The sequence below is a fragment of the Enhydra lutris genome, unplaced genomic scaffold (genome assembly GCF_002288905.1).
Source record: "Enhydra lutris kenyoni isolate GAN:26980312 unplaced genomic scaffold, ASM228890v2 scaffoldscaffold5, whole genome shotgun sequence".
NCBI lineage: Eukaryota > Metazoa > Chordata > Mammalia > Carnivora > Mustelidae > Enhydra > Enhydra lutris.
In genome coordinates, this window is record NW_019154089.1 from 6,191,868 (window position 1) to 6,208,885 (window position 17,018).

Sequence of the window (17,018 nt, forward strand, 5' to 3'; positions counted from 1 at the left end):
TCCTGCCCAGGTACCTAGCTCTTCTCTGCCTCGGTGCCTTCGCCCACCTCCTCCTCTGTCCCCTCATAATTCTCCAGGCTTCCTCCTGCTCTTTACATGCGTTGCTGCTCATTCTGACCTCAGTCTAAGGGTCCCTTCCTTGGAAAGGACTGTGACCTGGCTGGGGTCCCCCAAGGTAGCAGGCAGAACTGGCTTGTTAGTCATCTCCGCCTGTCTGGGTTCTGGACTTGGCCCATCCACTAAGACTTGCTGAACAAAAGGCCTCCAGAATCCCTGGTGCCCCAGAACCTCTGCCCGCCCCACACCCCTCATCTGCATGGAGCACACTTCAGCCCCCTTCTTCCCTATGCTCCCAGTGCTGGAGCTAGAGAGACACCTGTGGGGATGAACCCACGGGAGTGGCAGATCCACACCTCGAGCCTCACGTTCCCTCCAGGGCAGAGGCTGACTAGACAGAGAGGTGGGCTACTGGTCCAGTTACTGTTCTCTCCCAGCAGGTGCACAGAGGGGACCGTGCATACTGGAGATGTCACAGGTGACAAGCTATTCGAGACACCAGGCACGTGAGGCTCTGAGCTTGAGAAGACTGCCCGTTAGCCATGCAGCCCAGTCCTCTATCAGGTCCGTACTGGGGGCCCTTGATGGGCTCTCGGGGTCTTCGGTGATGCCAGATGGCCACACTGTCTCCCCCGCCGCACACCCCCCATGCTCCAGGCATAGGAGCTGCTCATCCGTCTGCCTCAGGAACTCTTCCCTGACTTGGCCTGGCCAATTCCCACCCATCTCACAGGCCTCATCACAAATGAGGTTTCCCCAGGAAGCCCTTCCTCCCCTCCCCGTGTGAGCAGGGGTTCCCTGCTGTGGCTCCCAACCACAGCATCGACCCTACTGTGCTGAGGCGACTGTTCACTCGTTTAGCTCCACTGCTTCCCGAGATCGGAGCTAGTACCCTGCACTGTTTCTGTTACCTCAGTTAAAGCTGGGTCCTCAAGGCTGGGGGGGCGGTTCTCTAGCGGGGCTGGGGGGGGCAGTGTCCCAGCATGAGCCAGTGTTTGGGGAGGATGTGGCAGCACCGGACAGCACCCAGGCTTGAGCTGGGCACAAGATCACAGCAGTACTCGGGAGGCTGGGAAGAGCTGGGGCCACTGCTTGGAGTCAGGGACCTTCTGTCTGACATCTGACACCCCATGCTGCCTCTGCCCCCGCCCCCAATCTCTTCCTGCCTGCAATATTTTGGCAGTCAGAATACCCGGAAAGTCTAAACCAAGGCTGCTGCTAGTTCATATGGAGCCTTTGTGCTAATTAGAAAAAGTACATCTTCCTGTCGACAGACACCTGGGCCCACACGAGGGCATATGGCTCGGTGTGCACGAGTATAGGCTGGGCTTCAGCTCCTTGGCCTGTTCCCCTGCAAAGCCCCACACACTGGCCATGCTCAGAAGTCCCCTCCACTTCTCACTTCTCTTCTCTGCCTTGCCAAGAGCCAGGCTCCATCCAGGGCTTGGCCCCAAGCATCCACCGTGGCCTTGGTCAGTTCCTGTTGGCTCCTCTCCCACCTCTAGGGCCCACCAGGGAGTCCCACAGCCCCCCCAGACCCGTGTCTGCAGCTGGCACCCACTGTCCGGCACCAGTGGTTGCCATGGAATCCAGCCAACTGCAGAGTGGGAAGCTCCCCCAAGGCCTGGGGCACTGAGGGTCAATTTCCAAGAAGAAAGCAAGCCACCCAGGCCTTCCAAACGGGACTTGCCCACATATCAATAGGGCCTTGATGTGTGTGGGTCCCGGCAGACCCTACCTCCACAGGCAGACCCTAGCAGGGCCCGTGCCATTTCATCCCCAGCCCTCACTCAGGGCCCTGCTGCCCAGGACATGGTGCTCTCCAGACGACAGCCCGAAAGCTCCCCACCCACAGCGTGCCAGACGCCTTGTGCCAGACACCCACCACAGAGCATGGAGCCGTGGCCGTGTGGCTGGCCGAGCTGGAGGACTGGGGGATGGCCGGACCACACCCTTGGGGACCGGGAGGCTTCGGTCCCACCTGTCAGCAGAGTACCGTTGCCATGGTTGCATAGAGCCCTGCCAGGTGCGTGTAGCCAGTCTACCAGCTGCCTGGTCTCAACATCAGATAACGGGGCCCTGCCACAGCAGAGGTGAGGACCAGAGTCCCTACATGAGGCCTTGGCAAACCACAGGCCTGCTCTAGACCCAGCCTGGCCCCGAGGCTCCCTCTGAGCGAGCTGAACCTCGCTGAGCTGAGTGGCCTGGCCCACAGCCTCCCGTGGTTTCTGTGCATTCGTTTACTTGTGTTTTCCTTCCTCCTCTTTGAGGTGAACGCCCCTCAGGACAGGATGTTTTTAGAGGAAAGTAGACGCTTCCGGGAGCTGCTGCAGCCGAGCTGCTAGTTGATGCTACTGCCCCACGGTGTGGGGACTGTGCGGCTGCCCTGCCCTCCCCGCCCTCCCTGCCCAGGCGGTCCCCCTGCCAGCGCCTGTCCCGCGCCTGGCTGCTCAGGAGCCTGCCACGGGCCGAGCAGGCCAGCACCACCTCGGAGCTCAGCCTGCCTGTGGCCGGAGGGAAAGCAAGGCTCTGCAGTGAGGGACCTGGGGAAGTCCAGAGATTTTGCTCCCCTAGGATTAAAGCCAACAGGCTCTGTAGGAAAGGCAGGAAGAAAAGAGCAGAGACACAGAGTTAGAGACAGCAGCCCCCGCCAGAAACAGCCAGCGCCCGGCAGAGCTCCACCGCCAACCAGCATCTGACTGGTCGTCCCTCGGCACTTTACGGCATGGGCAGACTTTGCAGACAGGGAAAGCGAAGCCCAGAAAGGCTCAATAACTTGCCCAAAGTCTCATGGCACGTAGAGACACATGTGGATTGGAATCCAGCCCCATGAGGTTCCTGGCCAGAGATCGTCATCACTCCGGGGCAGACCTCACAGACTGGCTGGGAGCAGGGCCAGCATGGAGACCACACATGTGAAACCCGGGGCTCCCAGATTCCCCTTCCCTCACTCTGAGTCTCCCCACTCAGACCTCCAGCCCACCAGGGACCCAGGATCCCTGACGCTACTGGTTAACACCCTGCTGAGAACCTTTCTTATGTCACTCGCCGACGAGCAGGGTGCCTCTAACCTTCAACTAGCCTGCGTGAAGGGTGCCTTCGCCCTGTCATGGTCGGAGCAGACTCAGTTTCCCAGTCATCGACAACTAAAGGAAACGTGAGAGGTCATTCCTCCCCCAGGGTCTGGCCTCTGCTCACCCCTCCACGCAAGAGGAGGGCTACGGACAGCCGCTGGCCACGGCAGTGGCTCTCACAGGGGCCTGTCTAGAAGGGCAAGTGTGCTGCCTAGGACGGAGAGCCCAGAGAGCCCAGGCAGCACCTCAAAAGGTGGGGGGCGGACGGAACCTCCAGGGTGGGTAGGGGAGGAGAGTTGGAGATCTCAGCACTGCGTTCCTGCCCTGATTAATAGGAGCCAGCTTTGCTCTGAGGAGCAAAGACATGATGGGGGTCTCTGGTTTGCTGTCTCTACCAGCCCCAGGAGGACAGTCCTGCCCTGGGGCCATGGCCAGAAAGCTCCCTTGGGTCTCACCCTTGTAGCTCCTGCCATTAGCTTCTGCCACCCTTCGGGCTCTGCCTGGACTGAGCCCAGCAGTTTATGCCAAAGGAAACAAGGGACGGGGCAGAAAGGAGCTGATGCAAGCTTCACGACTCTCACCAAGCCCTTCAGGCTCACTGTCCGCAGACCGAGGAGCGCAGGACTGCTTCAGCTGCCACAGGGGCGGGGCTCTCTCTTCAGAGAGAGAGCCCCTCACGAGGTTGAGTCAGGGGGTTCCAAAACCGCACAAGACAGCTCTTACAGATAGTCACCTGGTGTAATAGTGTAAAAATACACGGGAGAAGGGGAAATACCAAATTCCTTGGGAGGATGAGGAGTACAGAGGGAGGGGGTAGCGGTAGCCAAGGGACCCAGCTAGGGCTATAAAACCCTTTTTTTTTCTTCCCAAGAAGGAGTGGATAGGTATGTTGTCTAAGAGGCAAGGAAACATGGTTGTAAGGGCAGGAAACATAGAAGCCTGGGCTCAAATCACTCCCCCAACACTTAGAAGGTACAGGTCTCCCCAAGTCTTGGGCTCCCCATCTGCATAATGGTCCTATCTCATGGGGTTGATGTTGGAATTAAATTAATAAAGAACAAAATAAAAGAAAGAAAAAAGACAAAAGCAAGCATGTCCCTAACCCAGGCTTTTCAGGAAAGCTGGACTTTGTGCCAGGCTGGGTCCACTGGCCCTTGATTTCCTCTGGACTTCTGCCTGATTGCTATCAGGCCAGACTGCTGAGCTCTTGACTGGACTTCAGTGACCAGAGCCAGGGGAATGGAGGCAGAAGAAGCCAGAAAAAATTGCTCTCGAAATGCCCCAGCAGGATGTGTCCATGGTGGGACAGGCGGGAGGCAACCCAGTGACAAGTGACAGGACACACCCATGTGCACGGACACCTCAGCTTCCTCAGTCAGGCTACTCCCAGTGACTCAGGGCCTAGGACAACCTCTGGTCCAACCCCACATCACTGGGAGGAAGGCACCTACTCCAGAATGGCCCGACCCTGAGCGCCAAGCTAAGCAAGGACCAGAGCCATAAAGCAAAGTGTCCACAAAAAGACAGTGAATTTCATCCTGCACGCTTTCGTCAGGCATCAGACCTGACTGATCTTAAATGTTATTTGGAAACACTTACCAGGGCAACATTTATTCTGGAAACCCTGGGCTCCTGCTTCCAACCACGAAACACAACCCCCCTGGCCCTAACAACCCTGACTTGTCAGATGTCCAAGGAGGAAAGTACCCTGCCCTGACCCAGGCCCAGGGCCATGAGGTCATGCCTGTGAGGGGCACTGAGGGCCAAGTGTGTCCTTGGAGCCAGAGAACCCAGCTAGACGCAGCTCCCGAGCCCAGCGAGGGGGGTTCCACTCAGTGCTGAGGCCTGCAGTGCCCCCATCTCCACACATTTGAGAACAAAGTGGCAGAGCACTGAGGAGCATGGACCTGGGGGTAAAAGAGACCCAACTCTAAGCCCCGATTCCTCTGGGTCCCAGCACATCCTTCACCTTTCTCAGGTGAAGCCTCAGCTTCCCCATCTGGAAAATGAGAGAGCAGTAACAGTCACCACTTTCTCAGCTTCCTGTAAGGGTCTCCATACTGGGACCCAAAGTCCTGGGCACTGGCTAGCACTTGGGGAGCTCTTGACACAGGGACCGCAAAAGCTGCCGTTTACCGTGCCGTCAACCACGGTTTGCTGAACACCTGCACTACGCCATGCCCTGTGCGGGGACTGAGAGGCCAGTGGGGGAGAGGACAGATGTGGCCTTGGCCCCGTAGGTCTTCTCCAGCCCTTTCTGACCCAAACCACCATCCCTGGAACCCCACCACAGAGCCATCAACCCTCCTGGCCTTGGCAACCACAGCTTCATGTGTCCCTACACCCCGCAGACTATGGTCATCCCCGAGCCCCACCCATGGGGCTGCCCACCACAGCTGGGCGGCTCCCGCCTGCACAATGCTTCAAGCTGGCCAGCAAGCTGTGGGGTGGCTGCCGCAGCCTGGCACACCCCAAGCAGCCGCCCTGCCCGGACCCTGGCTGGACCCAGCAGAGACCTCACTGCTGCTGCCACAAAGCTCTCTACAGGCTGTCTCTCAGCGTCCCTGAGGGCCCACCCACCCTCTGCCTGCCTGGCCACTGGGCCAGCCACAGAGCCATCTGATTTGAATGAAACTTCAAACTTAATGACTTTCATGCTGGTTATTTAAAACGCAATGTAATTTTCTTAAACACCCTATTATTTCCTTTGATAGCTACAAAGCTTCCCCCAATCCCATAAGCATGTTTATTTTTAGGGAAAAGAGTGGTTTACAGTTGGTCACAGAGACCATAGGGAGAGGGAACCCACAGAAAGCAGGGCAAAGAGTCAACTCCAGCAGCCTGGAGATCCGCAGCTGCCCTGCCTTCCTGCTGGGCCCGGCCCTCCGCCGACACTATGGGGCCTGGGCCGGCTCCCACCCTTCTCACACCAGCACATCAGCCAGTGGCCCTCCTGTCCACCACCTGACAGTGGCCAATACTACCCCCCCACAGGGCCCCCGTGTTCTCATCTGTAAGATGGTACAATGAGTGTCCCACAGACATTCCAGGCCTGTATGGAGCTGGGAATGGGGTCCTGGAGCCACCAACACAGCCCCAGCTGCCTCCCTCCTGCTTCCTCCAGACATTCTGCCCTGGGTAAAGCCTTGGGGCCTGAAGCTTTGACCGGCTGGATGAGATCTGTGCCCAGATAAAGTGGCCCCAGGCAGGGGCTGCCCACACTGGGAGGGTGGGTGGGTGTGGCCCTGCCAGTCAGGGCTCCCTGTCAAGGGAGGTGGCCTGCTGGTGGGTGTGCGTGCAGAGGTCAGCTGAGCCCCACCAATGCGGGGCATCCTCTGGGAGTGGCTATTTTTAGATCCTAGGCTTTCATGTGGCCAAATGATGTGGAGTTTACAAAGCATCGGTAATGCGTTTCAGATGGCGGCCCAGCAGACCAGGAGGCTGGGTCTCTACCCCCAGAGCCAGGTCAGAGTTAGTCAGAATGCCCTCAGCCTGGACTCCCATTACCTGTCCCTCTCCTCCTCCTATCTTCCTTGCCTGATGGGGAAGCTGGCCTGGAGCAGTCCTGGCAAGGCCAGCAAGCACCCCCTGAGGCCCACCTGAGTGGCAGGTGTCTCCAGCCCACACTTCTTTGAACCTCAGAAATCCTTCCTAGCCAGGGAGCCCATTCCCAATTTAGAGAAGGAAACGGAGACCTAGAAAGGTTAACAGATTTGCTTGAGATCACACAGCCAAGAGGGAAGGTGGCCCTGTTCTCTGGCTTCCTGCCCTCAGGGGCAAACTGGGCTTTCTGGGAGGGGGAGACGTGCCAAACCTGGGTAGGCAGCCCACACATGGTGGGGAGGGGCAGCCCTAACTGCCAATCCCCAAAGCCCACTCTTCTTGGGGTGGGCCATGTCCTGCCTACCCGTGCCTTAGCCATGCATTCGTCATTGAGAAGCAGACAGTGTGAGGCCCCAACAACTTTCCTGTTTCTGGAGAGAGAAATAATTGGCCGTCTTAATGGGAGGGGTAGAGGAAGCTTATTTGGCAGAAAGTCTGCTTCCTCTGACCTCCAGGGAGTCCTGGCTGTGGAGTGGGCTATGGCACAAAAGCTCTGTCACCAATCTTCCTCTGGGCTCTAAGACCATGTCTCTGGCAAAGCCCAGGCAGTCAGTCTCCAGGGAACAAGCTCCACTGGCAGCCCCGCCACAGGAAAGGGCTAGACTCACACCCATCTTGGCCCTAGCCCAGGCCATGGCCCCCATCCAGCAGGGACTGACCCTCCATGCATGAGGGGACTGCGCCAAGGGGAGCCCAAGGTTCCAGCAGGACCAGAACAGGCCAAACCCTATGACCAGGACAGACCCACCCAGGACCCACCTGAGAGACTATGCATGCTAAGGCCACATCTTTTCAAGGGGGGGCAGTGGTGCCCAGGAGCAAAACCCAAGCATGCTGGATCTGTCAGTGTTGGGACCCCACTGCCTGAAGGAAGAAGCTGTCAATGTTCGGGGTTCTCAGAGACCCTGCCCAGACCAGAGTCCTGCTGAAGACAGAGCTGAGAAGAGGAGCTCTTCATATGCCCTGGCCAAATCACCAGCGGACCAAGGGACCTGACCTCTGGGGTTCAGTTCCTCTCAGTCAACAGGAGGCCAAGACCCTGGGCTCATGACTCTAAAGAGAGAGACTGGGAGTCAAATGAAAATGCAAACGTCCACCTCTGAGGCTCTGTTGCCTTGCGTGTGTCAGCACGCTGGGTCTCCCTTGCCCAAAGCCTACCCCCTCCCTTGGCTTTTTGTACTCCTCTTACCAGCTCGGGGCCTCCCAGCATCCACTCTGCCCCAGCAGCTGGCCCTGTCTGCCTCCCCGTCCATGTCCAACTCATACCATTGGCCAATAGTCACCGCCTGGCCCTTCTTGCTGCCAACACATTGCGTGTGCCCACCAGCCACTCCCGGGCTGTGGGACCATGCTGCCAGCATATCAAGGTCACATGCTGGGCCCTCCATGCTGGCTCTTCTCCAGCCTCACTCGTGCTCCTCATGGACCCCAGGCTTTGCAGTGCCCTTCCAATGACCAAGAACATACTCATTTCTGTTCTTCTCTGCTCAAACTGCCCCGCCCCCAGAGCGTTCTCCCACTTCACATGCGCAGGGTTCCAGCTTGTCCTCTCAGGAAGCTCTTCTGGCTGCCCCCCAACCAGCCTCTCCTTCCTTGTTGCCTTTCATCCAACTTGGACAGAACCTTGAAGTTAATGGGGAGCCCCCAGGAGAGTCTTTGCCTCAAGAGGACTGAGCTCGGTGGGGTAGAGACTATCGCCCCTCGGTGCTGAGCCAAGGCCAAGCATGCAGGGGCTCAGAACGGCCAGAAAGGGCCTGGAACCAGGATTCTAGATACAGCAGCCACTCTGTCACAGGCGAGCCGAGGCCCTGGCGCCACTGTGCCCCATGCCGCCACAGGGGAGCCAGCTGTTGAGCTAAGGGACAGCAGGTGAGGGGGCTGCGTCCCAGCTCAGCCTCAGAAGCCCCCCTGCCACCTAGCACCACACCCTTTGCAGGAGAGCTCTCCACCCCGTGTTAGTAGCCCGTCCCCCCGCCAGTGCTTACACTCGTAGCATCGGCCGTGAACCAGGGACACCACACACACTGCCTCCATCCATGCCCCAGGAACCCAAGGAGGTCAGAACCCTCCTTCTCCTCGTTTCTAGATGAGGAAACTCAGGCTTCCAGCAGTTAAGGAACTCACGCAGGGCCTCTCAGCCAAGGAGTGGCAGATACGGTATTTGAGGAAGAGTCTTCCAGACAATGCCTTCCCTTTCTGTGCCTCTAAGGGGCCTTGGATAGGTCCCTTCCCTAACCTGGCCTCCTGTCCCCACTGGGAGAAGGAAGGTGGTTACCCAAAGATCTGTGCACTATACTGTTGGGGAAGGGGGGCCCTGTGACCTGATAAAACACCTGTTTCCTCCACCAGAGTCTTGTTTGTACACAGCGGCAGGAAGCAGCCAGTCACAAGGCGTGAGGGAGTGTCACTGTATGGCTTCAGGACCTAGGGAGGCGGCAGCACCCCTGCCCCTCCCTGCAGCTGGACCCACCCTCATCCAGCCTGACCTCAGCAGTCATTTGACTTGCAAGCAGGGCCCCCGGAGTCCATTCTCACGGCTCAGCTGAAACTCCTTTGCTGCAGGGGCAAGGGGTGGGCTATGGTCTTAGGAGACTCAGGAGACCCAGGAGGCCATGGGTCGTGAGCAGCCTCAGGGAGGCTGCCATCAAGCCCGTCCCTCTTCTGACCCACTCACACCTGCATCTCAGAGCACCTGGGGAGGGAGGCAGAACTATGGAAGTTGGCTTAGTAAAACCCTAGGACAACTGGGTGAAGACTACTGGGCCTTGGTGACCAACCCAGGGCTCTGTCGGCCCCGCCAGCCCACTGAGCTAGAGGAGTGGGCAGGGGTCGGTAACTGCAGCCCCTGGGGATGGTGGCGGCAGGGGTCTGCAGGCGGAGCCTCCTTTGTGGTGCTCTCCTGACCCTGAAAGGCAGCAAGATGGCACCCTGAAAGTAAAGTTGCACCCTGGGGGCTGCAGATTTTCCAAATACCACAGCCAATACCACACAGCCTTCCAAGTCAGGAAGGAATGCAAGTCAAAATAACTTTTAAGTCCCATTTCCTACCATGAACCTATTAAATGAACAACAGAAAAGAAGAAACTCCATGTTGGGACTTTGAGTGATTAGACACTGCAAGGAACCCACAGCAAACTGGCGTCAGAGGGGCACAAAATGCTCTAACTCTTACTACCATTTTATTTTTAAGATTTTATTCTTTTATGTAATCCCTAACCCCGGTGTGGGGCTCACATGCAAGACCCCAAGATCAAGAGTCTCATGCTCTACCCACCGAACCAGCCAGATACCCCCAATTTTTCCTGCCTTTTGACCCGGTAATTTTCCTTCAGCGTATTGCTCCAAGAAAATAATCAAAAAGGAAACTAAGGAGTGATTTGTACATAGCATCATTCCCACTGGCAAGGAAGGCAAGCTGTGAGCAAACTAGAAGCTGCCTGAGGGATAACAAAGATGCTGTCGGTGGGCACCATCTGGGGGTGCAAATATGTACCCCCACACCAGGGGAAGAACTGGGGCAAGACATGACAGGGTGCAGGCACGGGTGACCGTGTGAGCCAAGGTCTGAGAACAGTCTGGGTAACGTCTTACACAAAGGGCTTCTAGACGGCTGGGGAAGGGGGGCTCCTTTCAGAGGAGTCTTTGGGCATGGTAGGAGAGGATCTCAGGATGGACTGAGCAGTGAGGGCTCCCATCCTGGCTCCAAGAACAGTACTTCCCCCTCCCAAGAATTCCTAGGTGAGGTATGGGAGCAAAAAAGGGGCCCATACACAGGGTGCCTGGGTGACTCGGTTGGTTGACTGTCTGAGTCCGGATTTCAGCTCAGGTCACGATCTCAGGGTCTTGGGATCCAGACCCATGTGGGGCTCCCTGCTCAGCAGGGAGTCTGCTTGAGATTCTCTCCTTCTCCCTTTGCTCCTCCCTCCGCTCGCTTGCTTACTCTTTCTCTTAGAATAAATAAACCTTAAAGAAAGAAAGAAAGAAAGAAAGAAAGAAAGAAAGAAAGAAAGAAGCCTATATACCTGTGTCCCTGTCCCAAGCTGGCCCCCAGGGCTCTGACCCCCAGGCCCCTGGGGCCCAAAGTAGAGATACAACCCTCCAGATGGGAGTCTAACCACTGAGCCACCACTAGCCCCAGATGAGCCATGAGAGCAAGGGAAAAGGGATCAATAATGGCCAAACCCTCACCTCCCAAGCCCAGGACATGCAGGCACTGCTGCCTCCACTCCACACTCCAACTCTGGGAGGAGGGCTCACCACTCCCACTGTGTGAATGAGGAAACTAAGGTAGAGAGACACTTTGGACAAATGGGCTGCCTTTGGCCTCAGTACAACAAACGAGTGTATCATAAAGCAAGGCCACCCACTATGGCCTGGAGAACCAAGGTGGGTGACGCAGCAAAGGCCTGGGGGAATGACAGAGGGCCCCACTTGGATGTTCACAGGAGGTGTTTCTGGGTAAGTCATATTTGATTTCGGCCCTGAATGACAAATGAGAAGGTGGCAGCTATGTGAGAGCTAGGGAAGAGAATTCCTAACTGAGAGAACAAGTGCAAAGGTCCTGAGGTGGAAAGAACAGGATGGGTGTGAAGCAGAGGGAGACAGTGCAGTAGCTGCTATTTAGGGAGAGAGGAAGAATATGGTGCAGACAAGGAGGTGCTGTCCGCAGGGCTGGCCACCAGGAAGAAGGGATCTTCTCTTGCTGGGCTGCTGTGTGGAGCCTGGGTTGGGGGTTAGGGCAGGGGTTTGGGGGTGGGATGCCAAGGTCAAGGCAGAGGGAGCCCTGAGGTGGCCGTTACTGCCTTCTGGGTGAGTGATGGCCGAGGCTGGGCTTTAGACGGAGACTAAAGTGGAGAAGCGGGAGATCTGGCATGTTTGGAGGACAGCCCGGTACTCTTTGTGCTCATGTGCTGGCCAAATCTGCACCTTTAGGAAGTTGCTTGGCGGACCCTCCTCCACAGCCCACAGCCCATGTGGGGGCCAGCTCCACCCAGGATGCCCCAGCAGGGCCTTCTGTGACAGCACCCTGCCAACCAGGGCAGTCTGGTCATCTGTCTCCTCCACTCAGCCAGGCACTCCCAGGGGCAGAGGCTGGTTGTGATCTCTCAGGTGCCCTGCCTGATGCCAGACCCCTTCTAACAAGGTTCACTCCAACCAGGGCTGATCAACCCTACTAACTGTCCCCAGCAACACCAGGCTGCTCCCTCTCTCTGAGGTTATGGAGGCCTGGGTGGGTGCATCTCTGCAGAGTTTCCCTGGACATGGTGGCTTGTGTCAGCAGCACTTCCTTCCTCTGTTCAAGTCTTGCTCATACCTGCACCTCCTGCTCCCCACAGGGCTTGTTAGCACAGCCCTCAGCTGACCTCAGACCCTGGAGCCTGGGAATGTGAGCTCAATGGCCTGGAACCCAACCATGGATCTACTGCCTCCTGGGTTCCCCCACATTGGAACTGATGCCCAAGCCCATGGCTTGGGGGGCTTGCACACACACCGGGACAGCTGCTGAGGTCAGGCCTGAGGAACGGCCCAAGTCTCTGTAAGAGCCAAAAGGCTCAGCCTTTTCCTTCTTTTCAACTGAGATGTAATTTGCATATCATAAAATTTACTGTTAAAAGTATACAGTTCAGCGGTTTTAGTGTATTCACAAGGTTGTGTACGCATCACCACCGTCTAATTCCAGAACACATTCATCACCCCAAAAAGGAACCCCTTACCCATTAGCAATCACCGCCCCCATTCCCGTCTTCGCTCAGCCCCTGCAACCACTCATCTGTGCCCCATCTCTACAGATTTGCTTATTCTGGACATTTCATCTAAACGGCAAAAGGCTCAGCAGCCTTCCAGGCCATAGACTCCAAGTGGAGCCCACAGAAAGGACCACAAGAGCAACCGGCCCTCATCTTTTTTCTGAGAAGATCTGCGCCAGTCCGGCAGTCTCACCCATCCAAGAGTCTGAGTTTCCTAGGGAGTGGTGCCTTATTCATCCCAGAATTTCCTCAAAGTCAGGCCCAGGACAAGCTTACTGGCCCTTCTACTCCCACCCCCAATCTCAGAGCAAAACAGAACAAACAAAACAGAAACAAGGAGCAACTACTGGTTGAGGCCAGGAACAGTCTGCAAGCCCACATTAGATGCCTCACAAACATCAGCCATGAAATAAATTTTGACCTAATTCTCCCTTCCCAAAACTGAGTTCACTAGAAGCCACGTAACAGAAAAGAAGCACCCTTTTAGGAAAAATCTTCCTCTACCCAGTGGCAGCTGGCTGTGAGGTGGTCATTTGGTCCGCCGCCCTGGCAAGGTTTGAGTCTGCCCACTTAGAGACATCCAACATGGTAACCACGTGGGCATGCCACCCACAAGTGGGTAGAGGAGGACCCTGGCATGGGCTTTCCCCACTCTGTGGGGAGGTTAAGCGACTGGCCTTAAGAACTCTTCAGCACAACTGTCGACTGCCTGGATTCTCTCAGAGAGGGCAAAGGGGGCCAGGGGCCTAGTTCCCCACGGGCAGGGGCTGGACAGCATGACATCCGTCCCCCTAAAGAGGGGTTTAGGAAAGCAGAGCTTGGGAAGAAACCTCCAAAGGCAGTTTTTCCTCAAGGCCCTACAATGGACTCCAGACCCACTATAAGAGTATCTTTTCTGTTACATGTGCTCCCAAAACATGGAGTCAATCAAATTTGCATTTTAAAACCAACAGTATTTTAAACGTCCACACAACTTTTCAGGTTAATACAAGCAACTACCCCGAATTGCTATTCACTTTTAACTATCAGGTTTGCTTAAAAGAGGCTCCCCTATACTCATGGACATCTTCACCACCCGGTGTCACCCCAACTTAGGCCCTTGACTCTATCCTTGTCCCCAGCCCCACGGAACAGCTGGTTTCAGCACATGGAACGTCAGCTCCAGAGCTTGTCCTCCTCCTCCAGTGTTTCCCAGAAGCCAGGCAGTGGGAGGCTGCAGTTGGGTGGGGAGTAGGGCAAGGGAATTTACCTCTATAAGAGACTGTAATATACAGAAAAGCCTCTGCTATAGCTTAAGAAAGATGCCCAAGTTGAAAAAACAAATGACACAGGCCAGGGTAATAGTGATGTGTCTGCCCTCACCCCCCACCCCAATCCTCACTGTTGGAGTTGGCCATCCGTCCACCTACACTATGACCAGTGCGAGCTTAAGGACACCAAATGGTCCCGTTACCACACCCTTAAAGAGAACGAGGCCCTCCCACTCTGGGCACTCTCCCACTGGCCCAGGCCATGAAAGGAACGCAGGAATCCTGCCTCTTCCCTGGACCGCTGTGGAATCACAAGAGCCTGGAGGGGAGCTGCCCCTCCTAGGACTGTTCTAGGGCCTAGGCCTTTCGTCTACTCAAGGCTGTCACGGTGACCCCAGCACCCTGTGCAAGCAACTCACCTGCCAGCAATTTGGCAGCACTGTGTTAGATCAAGTTGGCCCAAAATCTAAGGGTTTAGACGTTCTAAGAAACCCAGGAAGCATCTATGCTGAGCATCCGCTTGAGTAGGGAGGGCGGAGGTCTCTGGGGAGAGGCTCTGCATCTGGTGCCAAGGTCAGATGGCAACCCCTTGCCCCAGAGACTTGAAAGAAGTGAGCACCTCAGAGACAGAGCCACCCTGGAGCAGAAGGACCACTCAACCAACACGCTGCTTCTGCCTATGAGAAAACGTGGAGTCCAAGGGGCAAGGAGCTCATTTCTACAGTCAACAGTTAACCAAGTTTTCCATTCTGGGGTTTCTAAAGAGAAGCCTCAATCTGTCTTCTCACCTCCCAGCAGCTTCAGCATGAAAACAGCTTTCAGGAGCAACCCTCCTCCCTCCCGATCTGAAACAGCCTGGCAGTCATCCTCTTCCCTCGGAGTGATCCCCCAACTAGCCATGGGAGCCTCCCACACTGGGCCTCCATTTGCAGCCACCAGAGTTCCCCAAACACTTGGTGTACTCCAGGCGCTCTAATCTCACCCTCAACTTAGGCCAGCTGAGGACAGTCTGAACCACTAATCTCAACTTTTTTTAAGTGCAGTTGTACTGCTCCAATGCACTCAGAATAGGCTCTTCACCCTTTAGATCATCTGTACCAATGAGGCAGAAAAGCATGGTTTGTAACAATCACAGAATCTTTTTGAAGCGCTTAAACATATTCAATTAGCAAAATCATTAAACGGGCCCCTTACCCACACCACTGATTTGAAATACCTCTGCTAACCCTTGCAGAGCTTATGAGAGCAAACCAGTCTCATAAAAGCCTGCTTTCTACACCTAGCGTTCAGGGTCTTTCTCTGGCAAGGGGGTATTCATGACAATAAGGGGAGAGTGAGTACAGCCTGTTTCTCCTGCACAAGGAGGAGCTCTGAAACACACTAGCCTTTCTGCCCAATTTCTCCAAACACCCAGGCTTGGGGCTTAGGCTGGGGGAGTAGGCAAACTGCAAACCCCACAGCTAAGATCACCCTACCAACACCATCCTCGGGAAGGGAGGGGATGGTGTCAGCTCAAAAATTCTGGGAAAAGACTCTACCCTGGCATTACCTAGCACCAGGACAAGGGCCTGCACCTGCTTGTGAGCAAGTTAGGAAGACAAAAGCCAACAGCTGGAGAGAAGGGGGTGCCTAGGGTGGTCTCTCTCCTTCCTTCAGCAAAGTTCTCCTGGTTCAGATGCCACTGGGTGTGTATGGGAAAAGGCACCAGAACAGTTCTCATCTATCTTGTTCTAGGCAGAAGTCACTTGTTGCCCATGTCCCACATACCTGGTCAAGGAGGTAACAGGCACAAGGCCTGCCCGGCTGCCGGGGCCACTTACCAGCGGGGGCTGCGGCTGGGGGTGCTGCCCTGCTCCCGAGGGGGGAGGGTAGTGCATGAGCAGATTGAAGGCGGAGTAGACGGTGTCTTTGTACATGCCGCTGGCGCACTCTGGGGCCTTCAGGCCTGGAAAAACCACAGCTGGGTCAGACGTGCCCAACCGGGTGGCTCGGGCCGGAGGCAGTCTGCTCTCCAGAGAAAGAACTGCCGAGGGGTCCCGCTCACGTGTGTGACCGGAGAAGGCACGGGTCCCGGGTGCCTCAGTTCGGACGAAGGACCACGAGTTCAGGCCTCCCCTTGGCGGCCCCTACTTGACCCCCAGCCCGCCCTCTGGCCAAGGAACCTGGGCCAACGCTTTCTCCTGAAGGCTGGGGATTAGGCAGTCACCTGGGCAGGAGGGGAGGCGGAGATGGCGGGGGTCTGTTTACTCCTATAAAGGTCAGGGCACCGGAAGTGACTCGAGCCCGGCGGCGCCCGGGAAACCCGCCCCCCACACCCCCACCCTGGCTTTGCCGCCTCCTTGATCCGCCGTGGGGGGTGGCCCCCCGGCCCCCCCAACCCCGTCCTCGGAGGCCCCCCTGTCCCACCCGGACCCTTAGCGGGTGGAGGGGAGGCGGGCCGAAACTCACCGTCCTCCAGAGACTCTGGAAGTTTGTCGGGGAAAAGTCTCTGCGAAGCGTGCTCCCGTCCGAGCGCCTGCGGGGAGATCCAGAGGGGCCGTGAGGGGCGCCGAGCTCGCGGCCCGGGGCAGGAGGGGTCTGAGGGATGGCTACCCCGGGGGCCCGGGAGGGCGGGGCGGGACTGGCCGGGCGCGGGGGACGGCGGGCGCGGGAGAGGCGCGGGGCACCGGCCGGCGCTCACCTCACCCCCGACCTCCGCCTCGCCGCGGGCCCCGGTGCCGGCCCCCGGGACCCCTGCGCCGCCCGCCGCGCCCTCGGACTCATTGACCAGCGACGACTTGAGCTCGGCCAGGTCGCGCTCGGGGCCCGCGGCGCTGTCGCGACTCTTGTCGTCCTGCTCCTCGCCCTCGTCCTGGAAGGCCAGCAGTTCGTCAGGCGCGCCCAGGTCGTCGCCCCCGCCCGCGCCGCCCCCGCCGGAGTCCAGCTGCGGCATGGTGCGCTCCGCCCGCCGGGGCGCGGGGCGCGGGAGTTCGGGGCGCGGAACCGGCCCGGCAGGCGGCGAGCCCGGAGTCCGGACGTCGGAGTCCGGACCTCCGAGCCCGAAGCACGGCGGGCGGAGCGCGGGCTGACTCCGCCTGGGCGGGCTGCGGGCACCGGGCGCGGGAGCCAGGCTGAGCGGCTCCTGGAGCTGGCGGGTCCGAACATCAAAGGCGCCGCGAGCCGAGTGCGGGGGGGGCGGGGCGGGAACGCCAGGGGCGGGCCCTATGGGTGGGCGGGGGGCAAAGTCGCCCCGCCCAGCCCCTCCTCTCCCCGGAGAGGCTGGGACCCGAGCAGCGCGCTGGATCTTA

The 17,018-nt window shown here is 57.5% G+C and overlaps 1 protein-coding gene across 4 annotated transcripts in view; it reads right to left on the minus strand.

Annotated features, from left to right (window-relative positions):
• Window positions 1-16,754, minus strand: part of LOC111141244 (transcription factor 7) — a 32,449-nt gene extending 15,695 nt beyond the window's left edge. For 2 of the 4 annotated variants that reach the window (XM_022493673.1, XM_022493671.1), the window contains exons 1-3: window positions 16,424-16,754; window positions 16,180-16,246; window positions 15,552-15,676 (exon numbers count right to left, since the gene is read on the minus strand). In XM_022493673.1, coding sequence (XP_022349381.1) covers window positions 15,552-15,676; window positions 16,180-16,246; window positions 16,424-16,663 — 432 coding nt within the window. In that variant the 5' untranslated portion in view covers window positions 16,664-16,754. Of the gene's footprint in view, window positions 1-15,551; window positions 15,677-16,179; window positions 16,247-16,411 lie in introns of all 4 variants that reach the window. The other 2 variants (XM_022493670.1, XM_022493672.1) reach the window with 1 other exon arrangement.
• Between the last annotated feature and the right edge of the window lie 264 nt (window positions 16,755-17,018).